A 19486-nucleotide genomic window follows, 5' to 3' on the forward strand; every position below is an offset into this window, starting at 1 on the left:
CCGTAGCAAAATCAAAATAAAAGAGTTATGGAGTTATCCTTATATTTCTAGGAATACCAACGTTTTAACGCACCTAACAACTTATACCGTTTTTTTAAGTAGCGTTCTATTCGCCGTGCGAATATTGCAAATAAATTTTATTTAAATAAATTATGCTTATTGCAAATATTTGTCAAAGGAAACAGGCACTTTCTTCACATTTTGAAACTTGGCAATGGAAGCGAATCAGGCTACTTGATTTTGGGCTCAAGGCTGCAACGTTGCTTTCATGGATTCTTTATTGTTTCTCAAATTTAAGCGATTTATCACAGTGGAATCGTGCTATTACATACCTTTACAAATACCCCTAGTTATTTCCAGCGTAGACGGTATCCACCATCTATTTAATCGCGGTCACACCGGCATTTAAGCTTCGACTTTGGCCGGTTGGGTTCTCTATATATACGATATATATAGAATAAATACCGCGATTAACAGCTCACCAGCCGGAATCAATAGACAGCGATACAGGTGCGGAAGTTAATCTTTGCTAGTATATAATATATATCATATTAAAACCAATTTTCATCACAGTAGGCAATATCAGTATAGGCGGCTAAATCTGATAACGAATCTTTTGGAGCGATCTCTAGCGAAATGTCTGCAGACCGACTGGATGTGATTATCTTTGGGGCCAGTGGCTTCACTGGCAAGTACACGGTTTTCGAGGCAGTCACCGTGCTCAGCGGTCTGCGATGGGGAATCGCGGGCAGGAACCGTGAAAAACTTGAGGGGGTGCTGAAGGAGATGGGCGCAAAGGCCAAAAAGGATCTCTCGCAGGTGCCCATCTTCATAGCAGATGTCAACGATGAGGCTTCTCTGTTGGAAATGGCCAGGAAGTGCAGGATCGTGGTAAACACAGCAGGGCCTTATCGGTTCCACGGCGAGAAGGTGGTGAAGGCCTGCATCGAGTCTGGCACCAACCATGTCGACGTCAGCGGGGAACCCCAGTACATGGAGACCATGCAGCTGAAGTACGACCAGCGGGCCAAGGAAAAGGGGGTGTATGTGGTCAGTGCCTGTGGGTTTGACTCCATTCCCGCCGACATGGGCGTCATCTTTGTAGAAAAGAACTTCGATGGCGTCGTAAACTCCGTGGAGACTTTCCTCGAAAGTGGGATGAAGGAGGGCGTAAGTGGCGGAGGCAGTTCGGGCTTGAACTACGGAACGTGGGAGAGCGCCGTCTATGGGCTCGCCCACTCGGATGAGCTGCGCGGCATCCGCCAGCAGCTCTTCCCCCTGAGGTTGCCCAAGTTTTTCCCCGTCCTCAGGCCACGACCCCTGATCTTCCGTTCCACCGAAGTGGACAAGGTGTGCCTTCCCTTCCCCGGTTCCGATCGTTCGGTGGTGATGAGATCTCAGCGCTTCCTCTACGACCAGGACAAGAAAAGACCCGTGCAGATGCAGGCCTACGTGGGATTCCCCTCTTGGCTGGCTGCCGGCGCGGTAATCCTTTTCGCCAGCATCTTCGGACTGCTGTCGAAGTTCCAGCTTGGGCGAACGCTGCTACTGAAGTACCCAGGCCTATTTTCCGGAGGTTTGGCCTCGCGTTCCGGACCGAGCGAGGACTCAATGGAGCGTACCTATTTCAAGATGACTTTCAAAGCCACTGGCTGGCCCAAAGGAGATCGCCTGGCAGAGGGCTCAGACCAGTATACGGAGCCACCGTCCAAGTCGCTAATGGTACGTGTATCGGGAATGAATCCTGGATATGGAGCTACCTGCGTGGCTCTACTCTCTACGGCAATAACCATACTGCGCGAATCCGAAAAGATGCCTAACAACGGCGGAGTTCTGGCTCCAGCAGCCGCTTTTTCCAAAACTAGCCTCATCAGCGAGCTGGAGAAACACGATCACGGCATTAAGTTCGAAATTCTGGCCAATAAGTAAAGTTAAACCAAAACTTTAATACAACGGCTCTCTTCTAACTGCTAGGCTATGATCCGTTTATTACACGGTTTTAACTGTAATTATATAAGCACTTATTAAATATACGTTCACAACCAAAAGACCCGCTAGTAATGTGTACCTGAACAATATTTGTCGAATTCAAAGTTCAACTACAATCACAATACTTTCGCTGTGAATAAACAGGTTATGGGAATTTTGTCTCACCTTAAAAGGCAAACAAAAATAACATGGACTTGAGAAAAGGGCAATCAGCCTTCCCTGACCTTTTAAGGTGTACCTATTTTAGATTTGCACTGTGACTCCAGACAATGGCGAAATTTGAGTTTTTTTTTAAATAATAACTTGAGCCATACGAGATAATCTAATAATTGAAATGGCTTATGATAAATAAATTTGTAAACTATAAAATAAATGTTTGAAACATTTTAAAAACGCCTTATAGAAACATAATAATAAATAATATTCAAATTTTGTGAAAAATTAATTTTCTGTCAACTACAAAATTATTTTAAACATATTTATATTTTTGATTCTTTAAACTCATTTTTTTAGAGAAATCACAGCTTGTGGGAAAGGAATATTTAATAGACTAATCATTTCCGCAGAGTAATCATTCGATTGCAACTCTTCTCGTAACTTTTGCCCTTTTATACCCTTGCAGAGGATATTATAATTTCAGTCAAAAGTTTGCAACGCAGTGAAGGAGACATTTTCGACCCCATATTCTATATATATTCTTGATCAGCATCACCAGAAGATTCGATCTAGCCATGTCCGTCTGTCCGTTTCTATACAAACTAGTCTCAGTTGTAAAGCTATATGCTTTACAAAAGTTCTCTTTCTATTGCAGGTAGAATATAAGTCGGAACGAGCCGGCGACAATCGTGTGAAAATTTTTTTTAAAAAATGTGTTTATGTTTATCATGTTATGTTATGTTTATCAGGCACTCCTGTGCTTCTTCGCAATGCACTCCTATTGGCAAAGATTATATATTTTCCAAGCTCCAATATTTATAATGCATGTAAGGGTAAATTTCTTCATATTAATTACGTTTAACCATTATTTGCTGTTTAAAACATTTAAGAGTGTTCATAATCTTTTATTGATTTTATTATTTTTCTCTGATATACGTATGTACATGCTAAATTAGAACCCAAATGAGTAGATTAATCACGCATTTGTACACGTATTCCTGGACATAGGGAAGCGTAAACTTTCAAAGAATGAAGAAGAATTATCAAAGAACATATTTAGGATGTATGAAAAAGACTGTTTCATAGCCGAACCATGTAAATTAATTAATTTTAAAATTGTATTGTTCGTTGTTAGGTACGATTTAGAACTTTTAGTAATCTACATATATTATTTGAAGTAACACCAAGTTCTTTTTGTCAACCAATAAAACCAATCTAACCCTTTAAGGAAAAAATCATGTTTTTCGGAGCTTTTCTTCCGATTTAAACATTTTCTGATCGACAAAAAACCATGTAGCTTGCTTTTTGGCGAAGATTTATCCAGTTACAACAGGAACTTGATTAGACTCCGGTTAATAAAGGCTGGTAAAACTTTAACATAATTTATTTTGCTCAGTAAATAAAAATCTTTATCTGAAAACACTCAAGTGTTATACTACAGTTCTCATGTTTGGAAGACTAGTCTGAGGAGCAGCACCACTGACTAAAGGTTTGGCCAGGGTCGTGAATCGCCTGCTGAACTGATCCCGCACCAACTCAGGTGTAACTGTGGATGCCGCGTCCAGGAACTCCACCACTTGGATTTGGCCTTTGTCGAGCACTGGAACCCGAAGAACTCGAAGACCCGGAAGAAGTACTTGGGATTGGATAGAACCAAGGAGCCCAAACAGTAGTATTAAATGGAGCATCATTTTTGAGTGGATGCACGTGAATACTTGAGTCCGAATCGTCTCCTTACATTTTATACTTATCCAGGTAATTCAGGAAGTCTTTTATTTCCCGAATACCGGGGTGATTGATCTGCCTTAGAGGGAGTGAACCCCAAATGCTTACCGCAAAAGCTCAAATATGTACATATGTATGTAGCAGTATGCGGTTTTTTAATAACTGGATTTGATATAATTTAAATGGTAAATGTTACCAGTGCACAGTGGTCTAAATGGCCAATCTGGCACGTACATTAATTTCACTTATTATCTGCACTTATTTGATCCATTGTTTTCTCAACTGTATGCTTGAAATGATGAAGTTTGACTTTAATCTGACTTTGCAAAAAATTGTTATTGCATTCTAGTTTATACATAGTCATCTTTAAAGTGGCGAGTTTAAAGAGTGGAAAACCATTTTAGGCAAAAACATTCCTTGTAACTTGTAATTATAATCCAAGAACTGATTAAGACTTGAATTAAACGTCTATGAATTTAGTGCTAGTAACAAATTTTGATATTGTTTGAGCAACGATGATATTGAATGAGAGAAGTGCAGAAATAAGACATGATACTGGAGTAGGTTGATACAAGATACTAGGTTGCTACTGATACTAGAGCTTCAGTTTGTTGAAATTATATGTATTCGATTTTATTTACCTTTCGTAATTCGAATAGCGTTCTAGATATTTTTCACTTTTAATATGTAATTAAATATTTTTTTTCTTCACCATTAGTAAAAACACTTTTCAGATGCATTTTTCTTATATTTTATATTCTCTTTATAAGAGAACTTTGTTTTGTAGCGAATTGTTATTAAAGAATTCTACAGTGTAAAAAATGCTTTGAAATCACTTGATGAGCATGTTAAAGGTCTGGTTAGGGGCGTAAATCTGGAGAGGATTGGCCGCGTAGATGGTCACCGGCAGGTTCCACACCATCGTTTCTACGGGCAGCTCTGCAGGGGCCTTCAACTCGCCGAAATCTGGATTCGGTATGCCGAAATCCATCAACGTGGTGGTTACAAACTCGAAATGCAATCGCCATCGGACGTCGACGAGGTCCGTACGGAATGTGGGTGTTACATGCAGCGGAATCGGGACCACCACCTGGGTCTGCAACGTGGCGTAGCACACCTGATGAGAGGTGGAAATGGTAGAAAGTTTCCCGGTTGGCTCAGGAGCGTCCTTATCCCGCGAACTTCCAGAAGTGGCCGATTTGTGCAGGTTATCGGCAACCACTCCGCTAGCTATGCTGGCCATATCAAATGAGTTTATCGAGGAGACATCATCCCCCGCAGAGGATTGGGATTGGAGCTGCTGGGTCTGGACAGGCTGTGGTCGGATGGAAAGCTCCTGCTGCTGCAGCTTCACCGAGAACTGGACGCAGCGCACCTGGCACTGGCCAAAGTCTAGGCTGCCCACGATGTCCTCGCCAAGTTTGTAAGCTGGCTTGAACAAGCAAAAGCGACCGACGAATCCACGCTTGTTTGAAATGCGGTAGAACTTGGGCGCACGGCGTGCGGTGACGTTCTGAAAAATGTAAATTAGCCAATTAAAGATTTTTCGAAGATATTGGATTTCGAATCATATCCTGCAAATGTTTAAAATAAGTACGTAAACTGCTTTATTTGAGTCTCAAAAAAACGTTGTAAAATTTGTAAACCACTTTAATAATGTCTTGTCAAATAATGTAGCAATGTTTTTTTTTTTGATAAAAGTCAACATTCTTATGTCTTATTTACCTTCAGATGATGCCAGGATATCTCTAGTTCGCTTATCTCGCGTTTCTCCAGGAAAGGATTAGTGGGCGCCAGCTCCTCATTGGTCTCTACAGTTACGGGCAGCTCGTCGGGCCGGGAAATGATGGGAATGGGCAGCGCCCGGATGGGAACAGTCAGCGTTTGCACCTTGGATTTGACTCGCTGCGTAGCTATGGTGATCTTGTAGAAGTACCGGATGTTGTGGCCTCTGTATGTCGGAGGACCATCGCGCGGCACGAATTCGTTGAAGAAATCTGTAAAATTTATTAATAATAATTAGTTATTTAAAAAACACCAAAGGAGAGAAAACAATATCTTTTCGAAGAGTATATAAGTATAATCAAACGAAAAATGAAACAATGACAATAGTAGACTACTTATTATACAACTTTGGTCAGAATCTTTTGTGGGACTTTTAAGAACTCCGTCTCAATTTTAAAATCAAATAACTTGCATAGAACCCTTCGATTTATATTGACTTGCCTAGTGATGCTGATCAGGATATATCAAAATATGCTTTTGCAGATATCTTTGATTTTAATTAAATTGTAAACGTTTAGAAATTGGGTATGGTCTTTGTATGAGTCATTTGTAATTATCTTTAAGTGCAATCAAATGTATCCTATAGAAATGTAAGTACAATCAAATGTATCCCATGGAAATGAGGACGGGAAGGGATGTTTTAAAACGACGTTTAACTAGGTGAGAAATCTATAATTACCTCTACAAGGAAAAGTTTAACTTTAGAACTACATTTCTGTGCCAGTTGTATCACAGGCGTAGTACTCACACATCTTGGTCTCTCCAGGCTGCAGGCGCAGATCGCAAAAGAGGATCTTGGGTTTGGTGGCCACAATCACTTCGCCAGGTGCCTGGGTAACCGCATCCAAGGCTGTTCGCCCGATCATCTCCGTGAGTTCGGCAGTCCTGTCTGCCGTGGAAGTGGAGTAGCTGGTCTTCCGGTAGCAGTGCAACTGGGCCGAGGCCCAGGCGAGGTTTTCCTGGCTGTTCCAAGGGAATTTTCGGTCAGTTAGACAAGGTAAACAAGGCGCAGCTCACCTGGCTTCGTTGGCATTTCTGCTTTGGGAAGCGGACTGGTCATCTGAGAACACTCTGTGGGTGAACTCGATCAGGCACTCTACTCTCTCACCAGTGGCGTAGATGGCCGAGTCCGCCCGCACCAATTTGGCTTTGATTTCAATCATTTATTTACGTTTCGCCAAGGCAACAAATGCATCGGGACCAAAAATAGACTGACCGTATGGGAATGTAATGGAAATGCTGCAATGATAGAACTCTATGTTCCCGTAGATAACAGTTCACCACAGTAAGCGGGGACTTACTCCGCCGGTTACTCTCTTCTTTCACCACTTTTGGAGAAACACCAAAATGAGCATCATTAGTGGGGTTGCCAACCATTAGCGATGTTTTGAAAGTATTGATGGCATGTACACACTGCGGAAATATGTTGTTGTGGGGGAAAAACGGAAAAAAATAAAGTTTTTTATTTGTTCGATTGAACTGGAACTGAGTCCCGCGGTGAGTTTCTGAAGCAGCACTGGTCTCTCATTGTTAATTTTTTGGCTTATGGGGAATGAATTTGCATTGTTTACAAATATGTTGTTATTGTTTACCTTTGATGAAAGTGAATTCAAAGTCCACATTTCAGTTGGGTTTAAGCAAAGAGTAAGAATCTGTATAGAGGCGTCATTCTTACTCTATGCCTCTATATAGTTTCTTACTCTATGTTGAATTGCCGCTAAGAGAGGCGAGCGGCCCTATTTACAGGCCAGCGCTCTCTTCGCGAACATTCGAGTCGCCCTCTCTCGAAGCGTCGAGAACTGAGAGAGATGGCATGCTGCTGCAGCAATGAGAGCAAGGGAGAGCAGAGCAAGCTAAATTAAGAGAGGGTGCTTGTTTGTTGTTGGACTCGAAATTTCTCGACATTTCTCCGCGTCAAGTCAGTACCTACCGCAACAATTTTTTTTGTTTTGAGTTCTGGAAAGTGTAATTGTTTTAAATGCTTAGTTTTCGGCGTATTTGCTATTTACTCGCCCAGTTTATACCGCGGATCGATCGACCATTGCTGCCATAGGAAGGTTGAGGTCAAAATATCTTAATTTCGTTATCCTTTATGATTAATTTTATTTATCAGTTAATCTAAATTAATGACTTTATCCCAGAGAATAAAACCAAATCCCATTTGCGTTCCTAAAATATATACTAATGCAAATAAAAGACATTATCCATTTGGATAAAAAAAAATTGTTGTTTGACATCGCCAAGGTAAAAAGAAAATCAACCGCATGTGTCCAAAAATTAACATTTAATAAGCAGAATCAAGTCAAATCAATAGTAAGTATTTTTTTATAGAAAACTTGAGACCATTGCGAAACTCCCAAAACTTATAATACAATAATAATCATTAACGGTAATAGCAACTTTTGAACTACCCTAGTGTTCAAATGAGTGCTTATGTAAATTACATTTTTGTTAGAGCTTTTGCCAAAGCTAACTTAATTTTTGTTTTATTCCTACTTTATGAAAGTTCACTTTTTATTCTATCGATATTTTAACAAATCGACGCACCTCTATAGATAAACAAATATTATGACTAACCGGCTGATGAGTACGTGGATGACTAGTTTCAATTAAAAGAGCAAAAGAATATTGTCAACATGTCGCGATCATACTGCGGATACAACCCGCCACCTCCCAATTTTGAGACATTTTTTCTGGAAAAATATGAAGACCGACTCCAGCGTCTTCCCAATTTTGGCAAAATGCGAGAGTCTTGGGAAACCCACAAGCGACCCACACTCATAATGCTACATGTGTTCGCCGATGATTTTGGAGCTCTTGAGAAATGGATGCAAATGTCTTACGAACTGGCTGACGCTGAGGTTCTAGGCCGGAAGATGGACTTTTACGTAGACGATGTGTGGAAGGCGTTTATCTTCAATGAGGATGAGTTTAGCTTTTTCCGTAGTGACGAAGGCTGCTCCGTGAATTCAGCTCCACTGATTTACGCCGTAAGTGCGAAGGGAGAAGTATTCTTCTTCGGCGATTTTGCTGGACCAAAATCGCCCACACTGGAAAGCCTAAGTGACTTTTGCAAACAAGTAATAAACGGGAACATGAGGGAACCCGCCTGCAGAGAGCCCAGGGTGGAGAATATAGACTTGGCCAGCTGGGACGAACTTTTATATGCCTCCGATGAAGATATAGCCCTCTGTTTCTACAACTCTCTGCAAAGTAGCGCACAGGTTAATACTAGCCTAATGATAACTCTGGAGCGATTGGCCGATACATTAAAACAGGAGTCGGTGCGTCTGTACAAAATGGACATTCATGGAGTTAGTGTCCCCAAGAAGTTTGCCGTAGAATCTGCGCCCGCCTTCTTCGTACTGCAAGGAGCCGAAAAGCATAATCCACTACGATGCAAGTATGAACTTGGCATATGGAAAATGCTGAGATTCGTCTCCGAAAATTCCAGCCAGGAGCTGAATTACTACAACCGTCAGGGACAACAGAGACTCCATGCCAGCTTGCTTGCCCATATGAAGGATTACTTCAGTTTAAGTTCCGAAAAATTTAAACATTTTAACTGAAACAGTTGTTTATGGAAATTTTATGGTTTCGCTGTGATATGTAATTGTATAAATTATTAGTAATAGAATAATACTATGAAGAAACCAAATGGATAATGTCTTTTATTTGCTTTAATATATATTCTAGGATCGTCATAGCAAATGGGATTTGTTTTTATTCTCTGGGATAAAGTCATTAATTTAGATTAACTGATAAATAAAATTAATAATAAAGGACAACGAAATTGAGATATTTTGACCTCAATCTTCCTATTGCAGCTATGGTCGATCGATCCGCGATATAAACTGAAAACACCGAAAACTTAGCATTTAAAACAATTAATGCAAATTTTCCAGAACTCAAAACTAAACAAATTGTTGCGGTAGGTACTGACTTCACGCGCAGAAATGTCGAGAAAATTCGAGTCTAACAACAAACAAGCACCCTCTCTTAATTTAGCTTGCTCTGCTCTCCCTTGCTCTCATTGCTGCAACAGCACGCCATCTCTCTCAGTTCTAGACGGTTCGGGAGAGCACGGCTCGAATGTTCGCGAAGAGAGCGCTGGCGTATAAATAGGGCCGCTCGCCTCTCTTAACGTCAATTCAATTCAAACAAGCAAAGTAACAACATCGCTAAGCAAAAGCTGAGCAAACCAAAACAAACGCGGCTGATAAAGCTAAACTAAACTGCAATCAATTGCAAATTAAAATAATCTACTAAATATCTACTCAAGCTGTTATTACTGAAAACAGGAACAAGCTGAGAACTCCAATTTACCATTTACCCATTACCAAGTAAGAAGCAAACACACAATGCCAGCTATTGGAATCGATCTGGGCACCACGTACTCCTGCGTGGGCGTCTACCAACATGGCAAGGTGGAGATCATCGCCAACGACCAGGGAAACCGCACCACCCCGTCCTACGTGGCCTTCACAGACTCGGAGCGCCTCATCGGCGATCCCGCAAAGAACCAGGTGGCCATGAATCCCAGGAACACGGTGTTCGACGCCAAGCGCCTCATCGGGCGCAAGTACGACGACCCCAAAATCGCAGAGGACATGAAGCACTGGCCCTTCAAGGTGGTCAGCGACGGCGGAAAGCCCAAGATCGGGGTGGAGTTCAAGGGCGAGGCCAAGCGGTTCGCCCCCGAGGAAATCAGCTCGATGGTGCTGACTAAGATGAAGGAGACGGCGGAGGCGTATCTGGGCGAGAGCATCACGGACGCCGTGATTACAGTGCCTGCCTACTTCAACGACTCCCAGCGCCAGGCCACCAAGGATGCCGGCCACATCGCAGGTCTGAACGTGCTCCGCATCATAAATGAGCCCACGGCTGCTGCACTGGCCTACGGACTGGACAAAAACCTCAAGGGGGAGCGCAACGTACTCATCTTCGACCTGGGCGGTGGCACCTTCGACGTCTCCATCCTGACCATCGACGAGGGATCGCTGTTCGAGGTGCGCTCCACTGCCGGAGACACCCATTTGGGCGGCGAGGATTTTGACAACCGGCTAGTCACCCACCTGGCTGAGGAGTTCAAGCGCAAGTTCAAAAAGGACCTGCGCTCCAACCCCCGCGCCTTACGACGACTGAGGACGGCGGCCGAACGAGCCAAGCGCACGCTCTCCTCCAGCACGGAGGCAACCATTGAGATCGACGCCTTGTTTGAGGGCCACGATTTTTACACCAAGGTGAGCCGCGCCAGGTTCGAGGAGCTGTGCGCAGACCTTTTCCGCAACACCCTGCAGCCCGTGGAGAAGGCCCTCAACGACGCCAGAATGGACAAGGGCAAGATCCACGACATTGTGCTTGTAGGCGGATCCACGCGCATTCCCAAGGTGCAGAGCCTGCTGCAGGAGTTCTTCCACGGCAAGAGCCTCAACCTATCCATTAACCCGGACGAGGCGGTAGCCTACGGAGCGGCAGTTCAGGCAGCAATCCTCAGCGGAGATCAGAGCGGCAAAATCCAGGACGTGCTGCTGGTGGACGTGGCTCCGCTGTCACTCGGTATAGAGACCGCTGGCGGGGTGATGACCAAGCTAATCGAGCGCAACTGCCGCATCCCGTGCAAGCAGACCAAGACGTTCTCGACGTACTCGGACAACCAGCCCGGAGTCTCTATTCAGGTGTTCGAGGGAGAACGGGCGATGACCAAGGACAACAATGCACTGGGCACCTTTGATCTGTCCGGCATTCCACCAGCGCCAAGAGGCGTGCCCCAGATAGAGGTCACCTTCGACATGGACGCCAATGGAATCCTGAACGTCGCAGCCAAGGAGATGAGCACGGGCAAGGCCAAGAACATCACCATCAAAAACGACAAGGGACGCCTTTCGCAGGCCGAGATTGACCGCATGGTGAACGAGTCTGAGAAGTACGCCGATGAAGACGAGAAACAGCGCCAGCGCATAACCTCTCGAAATGCCCTGGAGAGTTACGTCTTCAACGTAAAGCAGGCGGTGGAGCAGGCAGCCGCTGGCAAACTAAACGAGGCCGACAAGAGCTCTGTCCTAGAAAAGTGCAACGAAATTATCCGGTGGCTGGACAACAATACCACCGCTGAGAAGGAGGAGTTCGATCACAAACTGGAGGACCTCACCCGCCACTGTTCTCCCATCATGACAAAGATGCATCAGCAGGCAGCGGGAGCGGGAGCAGCTGGCGGACCAGGTGCCAACTGCGGCCAGCAGGCCGGAGGGTTCGGCGGCTACTCTGGACCCACGGTCGAGGAGGTCGACTAAAGTCAAAGAAGTTAATTTTTGTTCATCAATGGGCTTATTTCTAATTTAATTTAAGTTTTTGAGACTGATAAGAATGTTTTGATTCAATGTTCTAAATGAAAATCATAGTATTAATAGAAAACCCCAGTCTTAAGTTAGCAATAAATTGTCATAGCAAAATGGAAAATAAATTATTTATTTTAAAAGTTAATTAAAAATCCAAAATTTTATTATGTCTTAAATTTTTTCGTACACATTACCGCTATAGTTTATTTTTAATTGGTTATTTAAATCGTAAATACTACAAAGATATATTTTGTACAAAAGGGATCGACAATGTTAATAAAATTAATATTTACAAATCTTTCCATTTATCTATCTGAACGACAATACATTCCTACTATTTATAAAATGTAATAATTAATAATAATTTGTATATCGAAAAATATTTCTTATGTAAATTATTTATATAAATTATTTTTATAAATATAAATAATTTAAAGAAAAAATATACAGTTTCTTGAGAATTCGAGGAAAAGTCAAAAGGTTTATAATATTTATAAACTTTATTATTTGATCTGATTATGTTTATAACATATATTTTTCTTGTTTAAAAAAAACATCCTTTTAAATTATTGGAGCTAATGCTCCTATATTTTAATTAGCATTAGTTTTTATTTAAATAAATAAAGATTTCCTTAAACTAACTAAAGCTAGACTTACAAAAAAACGAATTTCACTTAAACTTAAATGCAAGTTCCTATTTATTTTTATGTTGTGACTAACTTTTGTCCCTTATTGTACTCCAAGCGTTTTTTGCTTTTCTCCGAAGGGATCTCCGTAGTGCCTTCCGATCTCATAATGGCTCATTTTATTGCGATGGATGGTCAGAAGGGCACCGCTTTTAAAGTTCTGTTCACAGACACCGCACCTGTAAGCCGTGCCAGGGAGTTCCGGTTTGAGTAGCAATTCGTTTCTAGGCTCCTGGCGGTCCCCGGGATCACGCTGCATGCGCATGCGCTCAATATCCTCCGCCCGTCGCTGATTGACCCTTGCGTTTACATAGGGATCCACAGGGAGGTCACCCTTGGCGGCGTTGTCCGGGTTCACTGCCTTCTGGTGTCCCTTTTGGTTACGGTGGATATTCAGTAGTGAGCCACAGACGAAGCTGTCCCCGCACACTCCACACTGATACGGCCGTTCGCCAGTGTGTCGGCGCATATGGATCTTCAGGTCGTTGGATTGCACAAAGCTCTTGCTGCACTTGTCGCAAGAGTATGGTCGCTGACCCGTGTGCAGCCGCATGTGCCGCGCCAGTTTGTTCTGCGAAATAAACTTTTTGGAGCAGATCTTGCACTCACTAGGACGCTCGCCCGTGTGCTGGCGCAAATGCAGGCTGAGATCTTGGCTGCGGGGAAAGGCCTTCTCACACTGGTCGCACTTGTAAGGGTTGTCGCCGGTGTGCCTGCGAATGTGGATGGTGAGGCTGGACATGGGGAAGCTGAGGCCACAGTAAGGACAGTCTTGCCGCTTGGTGATCCGTTTCCGGGCGGAATTTTCAGGAGTTTCGCCAGTTTCCAAGGCTGGCGCGTCGGGGTGAAACGCCTGCATATGACGCCGGAGGGTGTCCTGGCGCTTGAATGTTCGCGGACAGTGTTCACAGGTCAGCAGACCGGTGCCGCTGCTTTCGGTGGCCAGCTGGAGAGCCGCCACGCCCGCCGCCATCCTGTGGGCATGTGAAAAGTGCCGGGACAGGGATTCGTCTTTGGCAAAGACTCTCGGGCAAATGGCGCACTTGTAGATGAAGTTGTCGGAGTGCGTGAGACGGCTGCCGAGCTGTGAAGGCCGCAGATGGAGTGATTCCATATTTACAGGTTCTTCAGGCAGCATATTCAGTTTTGTAGGCTCCTCTGCATCCTCCTCTTGATCACCGTCGGCATACAGCGGCTCTTCCGCCTCAGCTCTAAATTCTAAGGGAGTGGCCTGGTCTCTCAATGCTTCCTCGACTTCCAAGTGCTGTTCTTCGTAAGAGACGGGCAGGAAACTATCCATATCAACTACATCCTCCTGGCCCACCAGCTCCACCACCTCCACATGGCTTTCCTCCGGCTTAACTGCATCCGATTGTTGGTACAGATTCTGCAAAGTCTGCTGAGCGTTTTCCATCTCCAGGATGAACTCGTAAGCGCTGATCAGCCGCCGCGTGCAGTTTTGGCACAGCTGCATCGGCAGATTCGGATCTGTCCAGGAGTACTGATTAAAAGATGAAGGAATTACGGCCAATATTCCATTGCTAATATTGTTTAAATTATCTCTTACCTTTACTTTCGAAACGGATTCCAATAGCTCCCAGAGCTCCATGTTCAGGTCGTTGTACTCGATCTCATCGCGGAGGCACAAAGTGGTCTCGTGGGTCTCCAAGCACACGCGGCATGTTTGCGAGTTTATATTAACGTGAATATCGGCTAAGTCCATGATTTCGCATCATAAAACAAATCAGATCAAATCAACAAGCAAATTTGTTGACAACAGCTGGCCATTAGAGATGGCCGTTTGGTCACAGCTGTTTCCGGTCGAAGACAATTAGTAGGTTTATGCGCCAGCTGTTTGCAAAATACTATTTAATCTTCTGGCACTGTAAAAACGATATTTTTATTTATTATATTTATATATTTGCAATTATGGCGGCCTATAAGAAAATAGTTCGTAGTTTTTGAAGCTGTATTTACCCAACAATATAAAACATAATTAATATGTCAACATTAATAAAAGCTAAACATTTTGTGTTTGTAAGCAATTTTGTGTCTATAATATGACAAATTTGAATGGTGAACGTCAAATTCCGAACAATTTCTGATACAACCGTTTCAAAAATGAAGTGCTAAATGAATACAATTTGTGATTGCACTACAACACTGAAAAGTCACGGGGTCCATTCCCTAACCGATACTTTCGTTCTTTTGCCATTCTCCCAAGCACGCACACACCCGCTTCACAATTCAAACGAACGGCATTTTATTTTCACAGGACCCGGGAATCGTGAATGTTTTACCCAATAGTGAAGTTTTACCCTTAATATCTGACCAAAATCTGTTAGTCGTTGAGTGCTTGTGCCGTCATGTCCCATCCATCCGACCATGTGCTGCGTTCCAAGGAAAATGCGCCGACTAGGAAGCTGGAAACATCCGCCGCCGTCCTCAACTTGCAGAAGAAAAACTTGCTTTTGGGAATGAAGGTAAGTTGGTCTCAGTAGACTAAACAGCAGCTAAAATACCCCAGATATAATGCCGACTTGCAGCCTACCAGCGAAAACATGGCTCCAGCTGGCAAGCCGTTTCCGGGATCTTCTGGAACTGTGATCAGGAATGCTACGGCTGCCATGCGTCCGCCCAATAAACTCGGGCCAGGAGCCTCCACTTCTGCAGCACCTTCCGCAGAAAGCAAGTTCCCAAAACCACTAATGCCACCTGTGAAGAAGGCCACATCGGAGTTTGTGGCACCAGCTCCACCCATTAAGAAGCCGGAAGTAGTCACGAAACAGAAACACCCAGCTTCAGGATCAGCATCCTCAATAGAATCTAGTGCGCCAGTGGCCAGCAACTCGGGCACCTCTGCCGACAAAGAGAAAAGCAAGACTGGTGGGTATCAGCCAATTTTATACTTTTCCAATGACCAACTTCAATATAATCCCCTGCAGATACCCAGCCTCAAAAGCCCAAGAAGACCTGGGAGTTAAACAACTTTGATATAGGCCGCCTGCTGGGCCGCGGGAAGTTTGGAAATGTTTATCTGGCGCGCGAAAAAGAGTCCCAGTTCGTTGTAGCCTTAAAAGTACTGTTCAAGCGCCAGATAGGCGAGTCGAATGTGGAGCACCAGGTGCGCCGAGAGATCGAAATACAGTCGCACCTGCGCCACCCGCACATCCTGCGTCTCTACGCCTATTTCCACGACGATGTGCGCATATATCTGATCCTGGAATACGCGCCTCAAGGAACCCTATTCAATGCTCTGCAGGCACAGCCTCTAAAGCGTTTCGATGAGCGTCAGTCGGCTACCTACATCCAGGCGCTCTGCTCGGCGCTGCTTTACCTGCACGAGCGGGACATCATCCACAGGGATATTAAGCCGGAAAACCTACTACTCGGCCATAAGGGTGTCCTGAAGATCGCAGACTTCGGCTGGTCTGTGCACGAGCCCAACTCAATGCGCATGACGCTGTGCGGCACTGTGGATTACCTACCTCCGGAGATGGTTCAGGGCAAGCCGCACACCAAAAACGTGGATCTCTGGAGCCTGGGTGTGCTCTGCTTCGAACTGTTGGTGGGCCATGCCCCCTTCTTCTCGACGAACTACGACGAGACCTACAAAAAAATCCTAAAGGTGGAATACAAGTTGCCGGAGCACATATCCAAGGCAGCCGCACACCTAATTTCCAAGCTTTTGGTCCTTAATCCCCAGCACCGTTTGCCGCTGGATCAGGTGATGGTGCACCCCTGGATCGCGGCACACACGCAGTGAACCCATCCGTTTTTCATTTTGAGTTATTTCCTTTTAATTTACAGTTTTAGTTAAGGCTCGCCGCGTAATTTAATTATGGCATCGTAAATTTTCATTTAGCCAGATTCGAGAAATTAACATTTATGCATTAAGTTTATTATTATCATTACCAATAAAGTTTGTGTGTGTTTTCGAATGCTAGGCGAATGTGTCGGTGTGTACATTCCTATCTTATGTGGCTACCTAATCTCTAGCGAAATGAGTTGACGGAATTCGAATGCAAATGCGAAATGTTGAGGCAGCGACAAAAACACAGGCAACATTGCCCAAATACAGTGAGCGAGTTATTTTTATCACAGAGAACCAAGTACAAGGAAATATTGTACGCAGATGGAAAGCGCAAGAGTGTATTTTTGAGATAGGGGACATTTTTCATGATATGGTGGTGGACTTAGCAGCGGAAGCGGGTATAATAATCTTTGCGACAAATATTATGTAAAGCTGCCCGGACCAGTCTTACTTTTAAATCGATTTGCGGTCAAACATTGAACTGTCTGCCTCCAATCTCATTTCCATTTCAGAGTATTGTATATCCTGCGAGTTTTAATTTTTTTGTCATTTGCTATTACGTTGAATTTTACTTATAAACTAAGTAGCTTAGGGCGTGCTCACCCCAGAATAGATTTAGATTAATAATCTTCAATTATTATACAAATTCATTAATTGGCTTGCTGAATTCCGTATCATCTTCGACCAATTTGGATCCCTAAAATGGATGCGTGAGCACTGATTTAATATAAAGGGTTTTCAAAGCCTTTGCACACACGCCGCTTAATATTCATAGAAAATTCGTTTACTTAATGTCTAATAACCTCGCCTCCCTTCTTGCGCGCCGCCACATTGGAGTAATCGTCCTCTGCAATTAAAGTCAAAGTTTAATGAAAGTTGGAACTTAAAGTGGTAAATCAACTCCAACTACTCACCATCTTGATCTTCATCCATGCCATCTTCCAGGTGAATGCCTTCAGCAAATTCTTTGCCCTGGTCGGCTACGATTTCGTTGTTCAGATTGTCTGTATCAAGCAGATGCTGCGGCTGCTTCACGGCTACATCGCCCACATCATCGTCATCGTCTCCCTCACCACCTCCGGCAGCGCCGGCTGCGTCGGCGATCTGCTTAGCCGGCTCATCGGGCACAGGTCCGGGACCGGGAGCCGGCAATTCGCCATCAAAGAAGTTCTGACCGCCACCAGCTGCTGGTAAATTAAAGCTGGGTTCATTCAAAGCGTCCTTAACCTCGTGGGCACCGGAATCCTCGTTGGGTTTTGGCGCAACTCCCAGATTCTTGTTGTTTTCCAGGTCATTGACGGCGTTTGCATAACGATTGTTGTTTTCGTTCTTGGGCATCTCCTCAGCGGCGGTGTCCACATCGACTGCGTCGCCCTTGGCGTCCGCCTTATCCTCAAAGTTGTCGGGAATGGGAGCTACGTTTTCGGGAAGTTTGCGTTCCTGCTTGGCCGGCGGTACGGCCAAAGGTGGAAGGCCACTGCTACTAACCTTCGGGGCTACGGATGCGTTTGGAGCTTCGCCGGCATTCTTGGCGTCCACCCCGCTTTTCGAAGCCTGAGTGCTGCTCTTGCGGGGAGCGCTCAGGGGGGAAACTGGACCACCGGACAACTGCGGCTCTTCCTGCTGCTGCTTCTCATTGAGTGATTTTGGCACAATCTGAAAGTTTTCAACAGAATTTAATATGAGGCTGTGGTTGTTGCGAACGGCAAAGGGCAGAAGAGGCAGCTGCTGTCGCTGCTCCTGGGTTCCGTCACCATTACTCTTAATTGAGGAGTTAGTAGATGCTTTTGTTAGGTTTTGGTTTGAGTTAGTTGTTGGCAGATTTACCCCACCGCCGATCCTGTAGAGGCCTTCACTCACTTGCACTTGGGCATCGAAGGACTTCTCGTTGCGCGGCTTTTCAATACTGTGCGCCAGCTGAGCGGGATTAGAGTGGCGAGTAGTGGGCATCTGCTCGGCGGGCTTATTCAGTTGCTGCTGGTGCTCATGGGCCGGAGCCTCGGCGGGCTGGACTTTGGGCACATAATTACAGTTGGTCTTGAATTCAGAGAGTGTAGCCTCCAGGGCGTGTATCTTGTGCTCCCCATCGCGCTTAAGTTTGTCCAGTTTTTCCTGGAGAAGCAGAAGGTAAAATTAAGATACATTCAAGCGGCCAATAAAAAATATTACCTTCCAGGCAGCCACCTCGTGCTCCTTGTTGGCCTTGTCCTTGTGCACATCGGCCAGGACCTTCTGCAGCTTCTGGTCAAATGCATTGGTGTCCTCGATATGTTTCTTTTTGCTCTTAAGGCACTCAGCTTCCAGGTCGGAAAACTTGAACTCAAGCAGCTTGTACTTCTCTACCTGAGCGTCAAACTTCTCCTGGAGGGCGCGCTCGGTCTCCTGCTGCTTTTGCACCGCTTCCGACAGCTGATTCTCATACTTTTCTTGAAGACTCATCTTCTCTGTGCGCAGTAGGCTCATCCTCTTCTCGGCAGTCTCTTTCTCGGCATTTAGCGCTGCAATATCATACGTGGGTTTAATAGAAAATGGATCTTAAATAAAACTCACATTGCATCTGGACACTAAGGCCCTCTTGGAAGGCGCGGCTCTCGTCCAATTGGTGCTGAGACATTTGGTAGATCACTATCATCATGATGAGCACGATGAACATGCTCATCAGAATGCAGATGCGGACGCGCCCGGAACGCGCGAAACGAGCCGAACTCATTTTCCACTCTATTTAAGCTAGTAAATTGCCAAATTACACCTTTTTTATGCACGAAAAACTCGCAGCGAAAAAGTTCTAGGTGTTGCAAAATTCTTTTGTTGTGCTTATGTGGGAGTGTTGAATAATTCCGAAGGGCGTTTATTGGAGATGGGTGGAAGCTATCGATGCAATAAGCAACCAGTATTTGAACACTACACTTTTTTTTAAATTTAACGATTTGAGGAGAAAGGATTTTATTTTAATTGTTGTAACAAGTTGCGTTATGCAAAACTACTTTCAAAGG

At 44.5% G+C, this 19486-nt stretch overlaps 8 protein-coding genes across 12 annotated transcripts; 4 read left to right on the plus strand and 4 right to left on the minus strand.

Annotated features, from left to right (window-relative positions):
- The first annotated feature begins 380 nt into the window (after positions 1 to 380).
- Positions 381 to 2048, plus strand: LOC108039677 (saccharopine dehydrogenase-like oxidoreductase). Of its 2 annotated transcripts, none has more exons than XM_017116752.2 (2): positions 381 to 510; positions 574 to 2048. In XM_017116752.2, exon 2 carries the CDS (start codon positions 637 to 639, stop codon positions 1927 to 1929), a length of 1293 nt encoding a protein of 430 aa, XP_016972241.2. In that variant the 5' UTR covers positions 381 to 510; positions 574 to 636; the 3' UTR covers positions 1930 to 2048. The 2 variants fall into 2 exon arrangements, with proteins under 2 accessions (XP_016972241.2, XP_016972242.2); XM_017116753.2 differs by having other exon boundaries at positions 383 to 510; positions 577 to 2048.
- An 806-nt stretch (positions 2049 to 2854) lies between these two features.
- Positions 2855 to 4455, minus strand: LOC108039670. Its single transcript, XM_017116746.2, has one exon. It carries the CDS (start codon positions 3834 to 3836, stop codon positions 3576 to 3578), a length of 261 nt encoding a protein of 86 aa, XP_016972235.2. The 5' UTR covers positions 3837 to 4455; the 3' UTR covers positions 2855 to 3575.
- Positions 4456 to 4597: 142 nt separating this feature from the next.
- On the minus strand, positions 4598 to 7295 carry LOC108040476 (RAB6A-GEF complex partner protein 2). The gene is made up of 4 exons (XM_044456896.1): positions 6673 to 7295; positions 6404 to 6618; positions 5596 to 5867; positions 4598 to 5383 (listed from the first exon to the last, which is right to left on the minus strand). The coding sequence occupies exons 1-4, from the start codon at positions 6816 to 6818 to the stop codon at positions 4703 to 4705; spliced, it is 1314 nt and encodes a 437-aa protein (XP_044312831.1). The 5' UTR covers positions 6819 to 7295; the 3' UTR covers positions 4598 to 4702.
- A 114-nt stretch (positions 7296 to 7409) lies between these two features.
- Positions 7410 to 9313, plus strand: LOC108052520. Its single transcript, XM_044456897.1, has 2 exons — positions 7410 to 7968; positions 8211 to 9313. The coding sequence occupies exon 2, from the start codon at positions 8292 to 8294 to the stop codon at positions 9222 to 9224; it is 933 nt and encodes a 310-aa protein (XP_044312832.1). The 5' UTR covers positions 7410 to 7968; positions 8211 to 8291; the 3' UTR covers positions 9225 to 9313.
- Positions 9314 to 9791: 478 nt separating this feature from the next.
- Positions 9792 to 12145, plus strand: LOC108044484 (major heat shock 70 kDa protein Ba-like). Its single transcript, XM_044456895.1, has one exon. It carries the CDS (start codon positions 10017 to 10019, stop codon positions 11946 to 11948), a length of 1932 nt encoding a protein of 643 aa, XP_044312830.1. The 5' UTR covers positions 9792 to 10016; the 3' UTR covers positions 11949 to 12145.
- Positions 12146 to 12541: 396 nt separating this feature from the next.
- On the minus strand, positions 12542 to 14764 carry LOC108044486 (zinc finger protein 211). Of its 2 annotated transcripts, XM_017123519.2 has the most exons (3): positions 14657 to 14764; positions 14247 to 14562; positions 12542 to 14180 (listed from the first exon to the last, which is right to left on the minus strand). In XM_017123519.2, the coding sequence occupies exons 2-3, from the start codon at positions 14400 to 14402 to the stop codon at positions 12723 to 12725; spliced, it is 1614 nt and encodes a 537-aa protein (XP_016979008.2). In that variant the 5' UTR covers positions 14403 to 14562; positions 14657 to 14764; the 3' UTR covers positions 12542 to 12722. The 2 variants fall into 2 exon arrangements, with proteins under 2 accessions (XP_016979008.2, XP_016979009.2); XM_017123520.2 differs by lacking the exon at positions 14657 to 14764 and having other exon boundaries at positions 12542 to 14167; positions 14247 to 14345.
- Positions 14765 to 14905: 141 nt separating this feature from the next.
- LOC108044487 (aurora kinase C) lies at positions 14906 to 16620 on the plus strand. The gene is made up of 3 exons (XM_017123521.2): positions 14906 to 15162; positions 15226 to 15565; positions 15625 to 16620. Exons 1-3 carry the CDS (start codon positions 15046 to 15048, stop codon positions 16443 to 16445), a joined length of 1278 nt encoding a protein of 425 aa, XP_016979010.2. The 5' UTR covers positions 14906 to 15045; the 3' UTR covers positions 16446 to 16620.
- Positions 16559 to 19301, minus strand: LOC108044485. Of its 3 annotated transcripts, none has more exons than XM_017123518.2 (5): positions 19044 to 19301; positions 18663 to 18991; positions 18354 to 18605; positions 17408 to 18149; positions 16559 to 17340 (listed from the first exon to the last, which is right to left on the minus strand). In XM_017123518.2, exons 1-5 carry the CDS (start codon positions 19201 to 19203, stop codon positions 17282 to 17284), a joined length of 1542 nt encoding a protein of 513 aa, XP_016979007.1. In that variant the 5' UTR covers positions 19204 to 19301; the 3' UTR covers positions 16559 to 17281. The 3 variants fall into 3 exon arrangements, with proteins under 3 accessions (XP_016979007.1, XP_016979006.1, XP_016979005.1); XM_017123517.2 differs by having other exon boundaries at positions 18321 to 18605; XM_017123516.2 differs by having other exon boundaries at positions 17408 to 18605.
- Between the last annotated feature and the right edge of the window lie 185 nt (positions 19302 to 19486).

The sequence above is a fragment of the Drosophila rhopaloa genome, unplaced genomic scaffold, assembly GCF_018152115.1.
Source record: "Drosophila rhopaloa isolate 14029-0021.01 unplaced genomic scaffold, ASM1815211v1 contig_155, whole genome shotgun sequence".
NCBI classification, from domain to species: domain Eukaryota; kingdom Metazoa; phylum Arthropoda; class Insecta; order Diptera; family Drosophilidae; genus Drosophila; species Drosophila rhopaloa.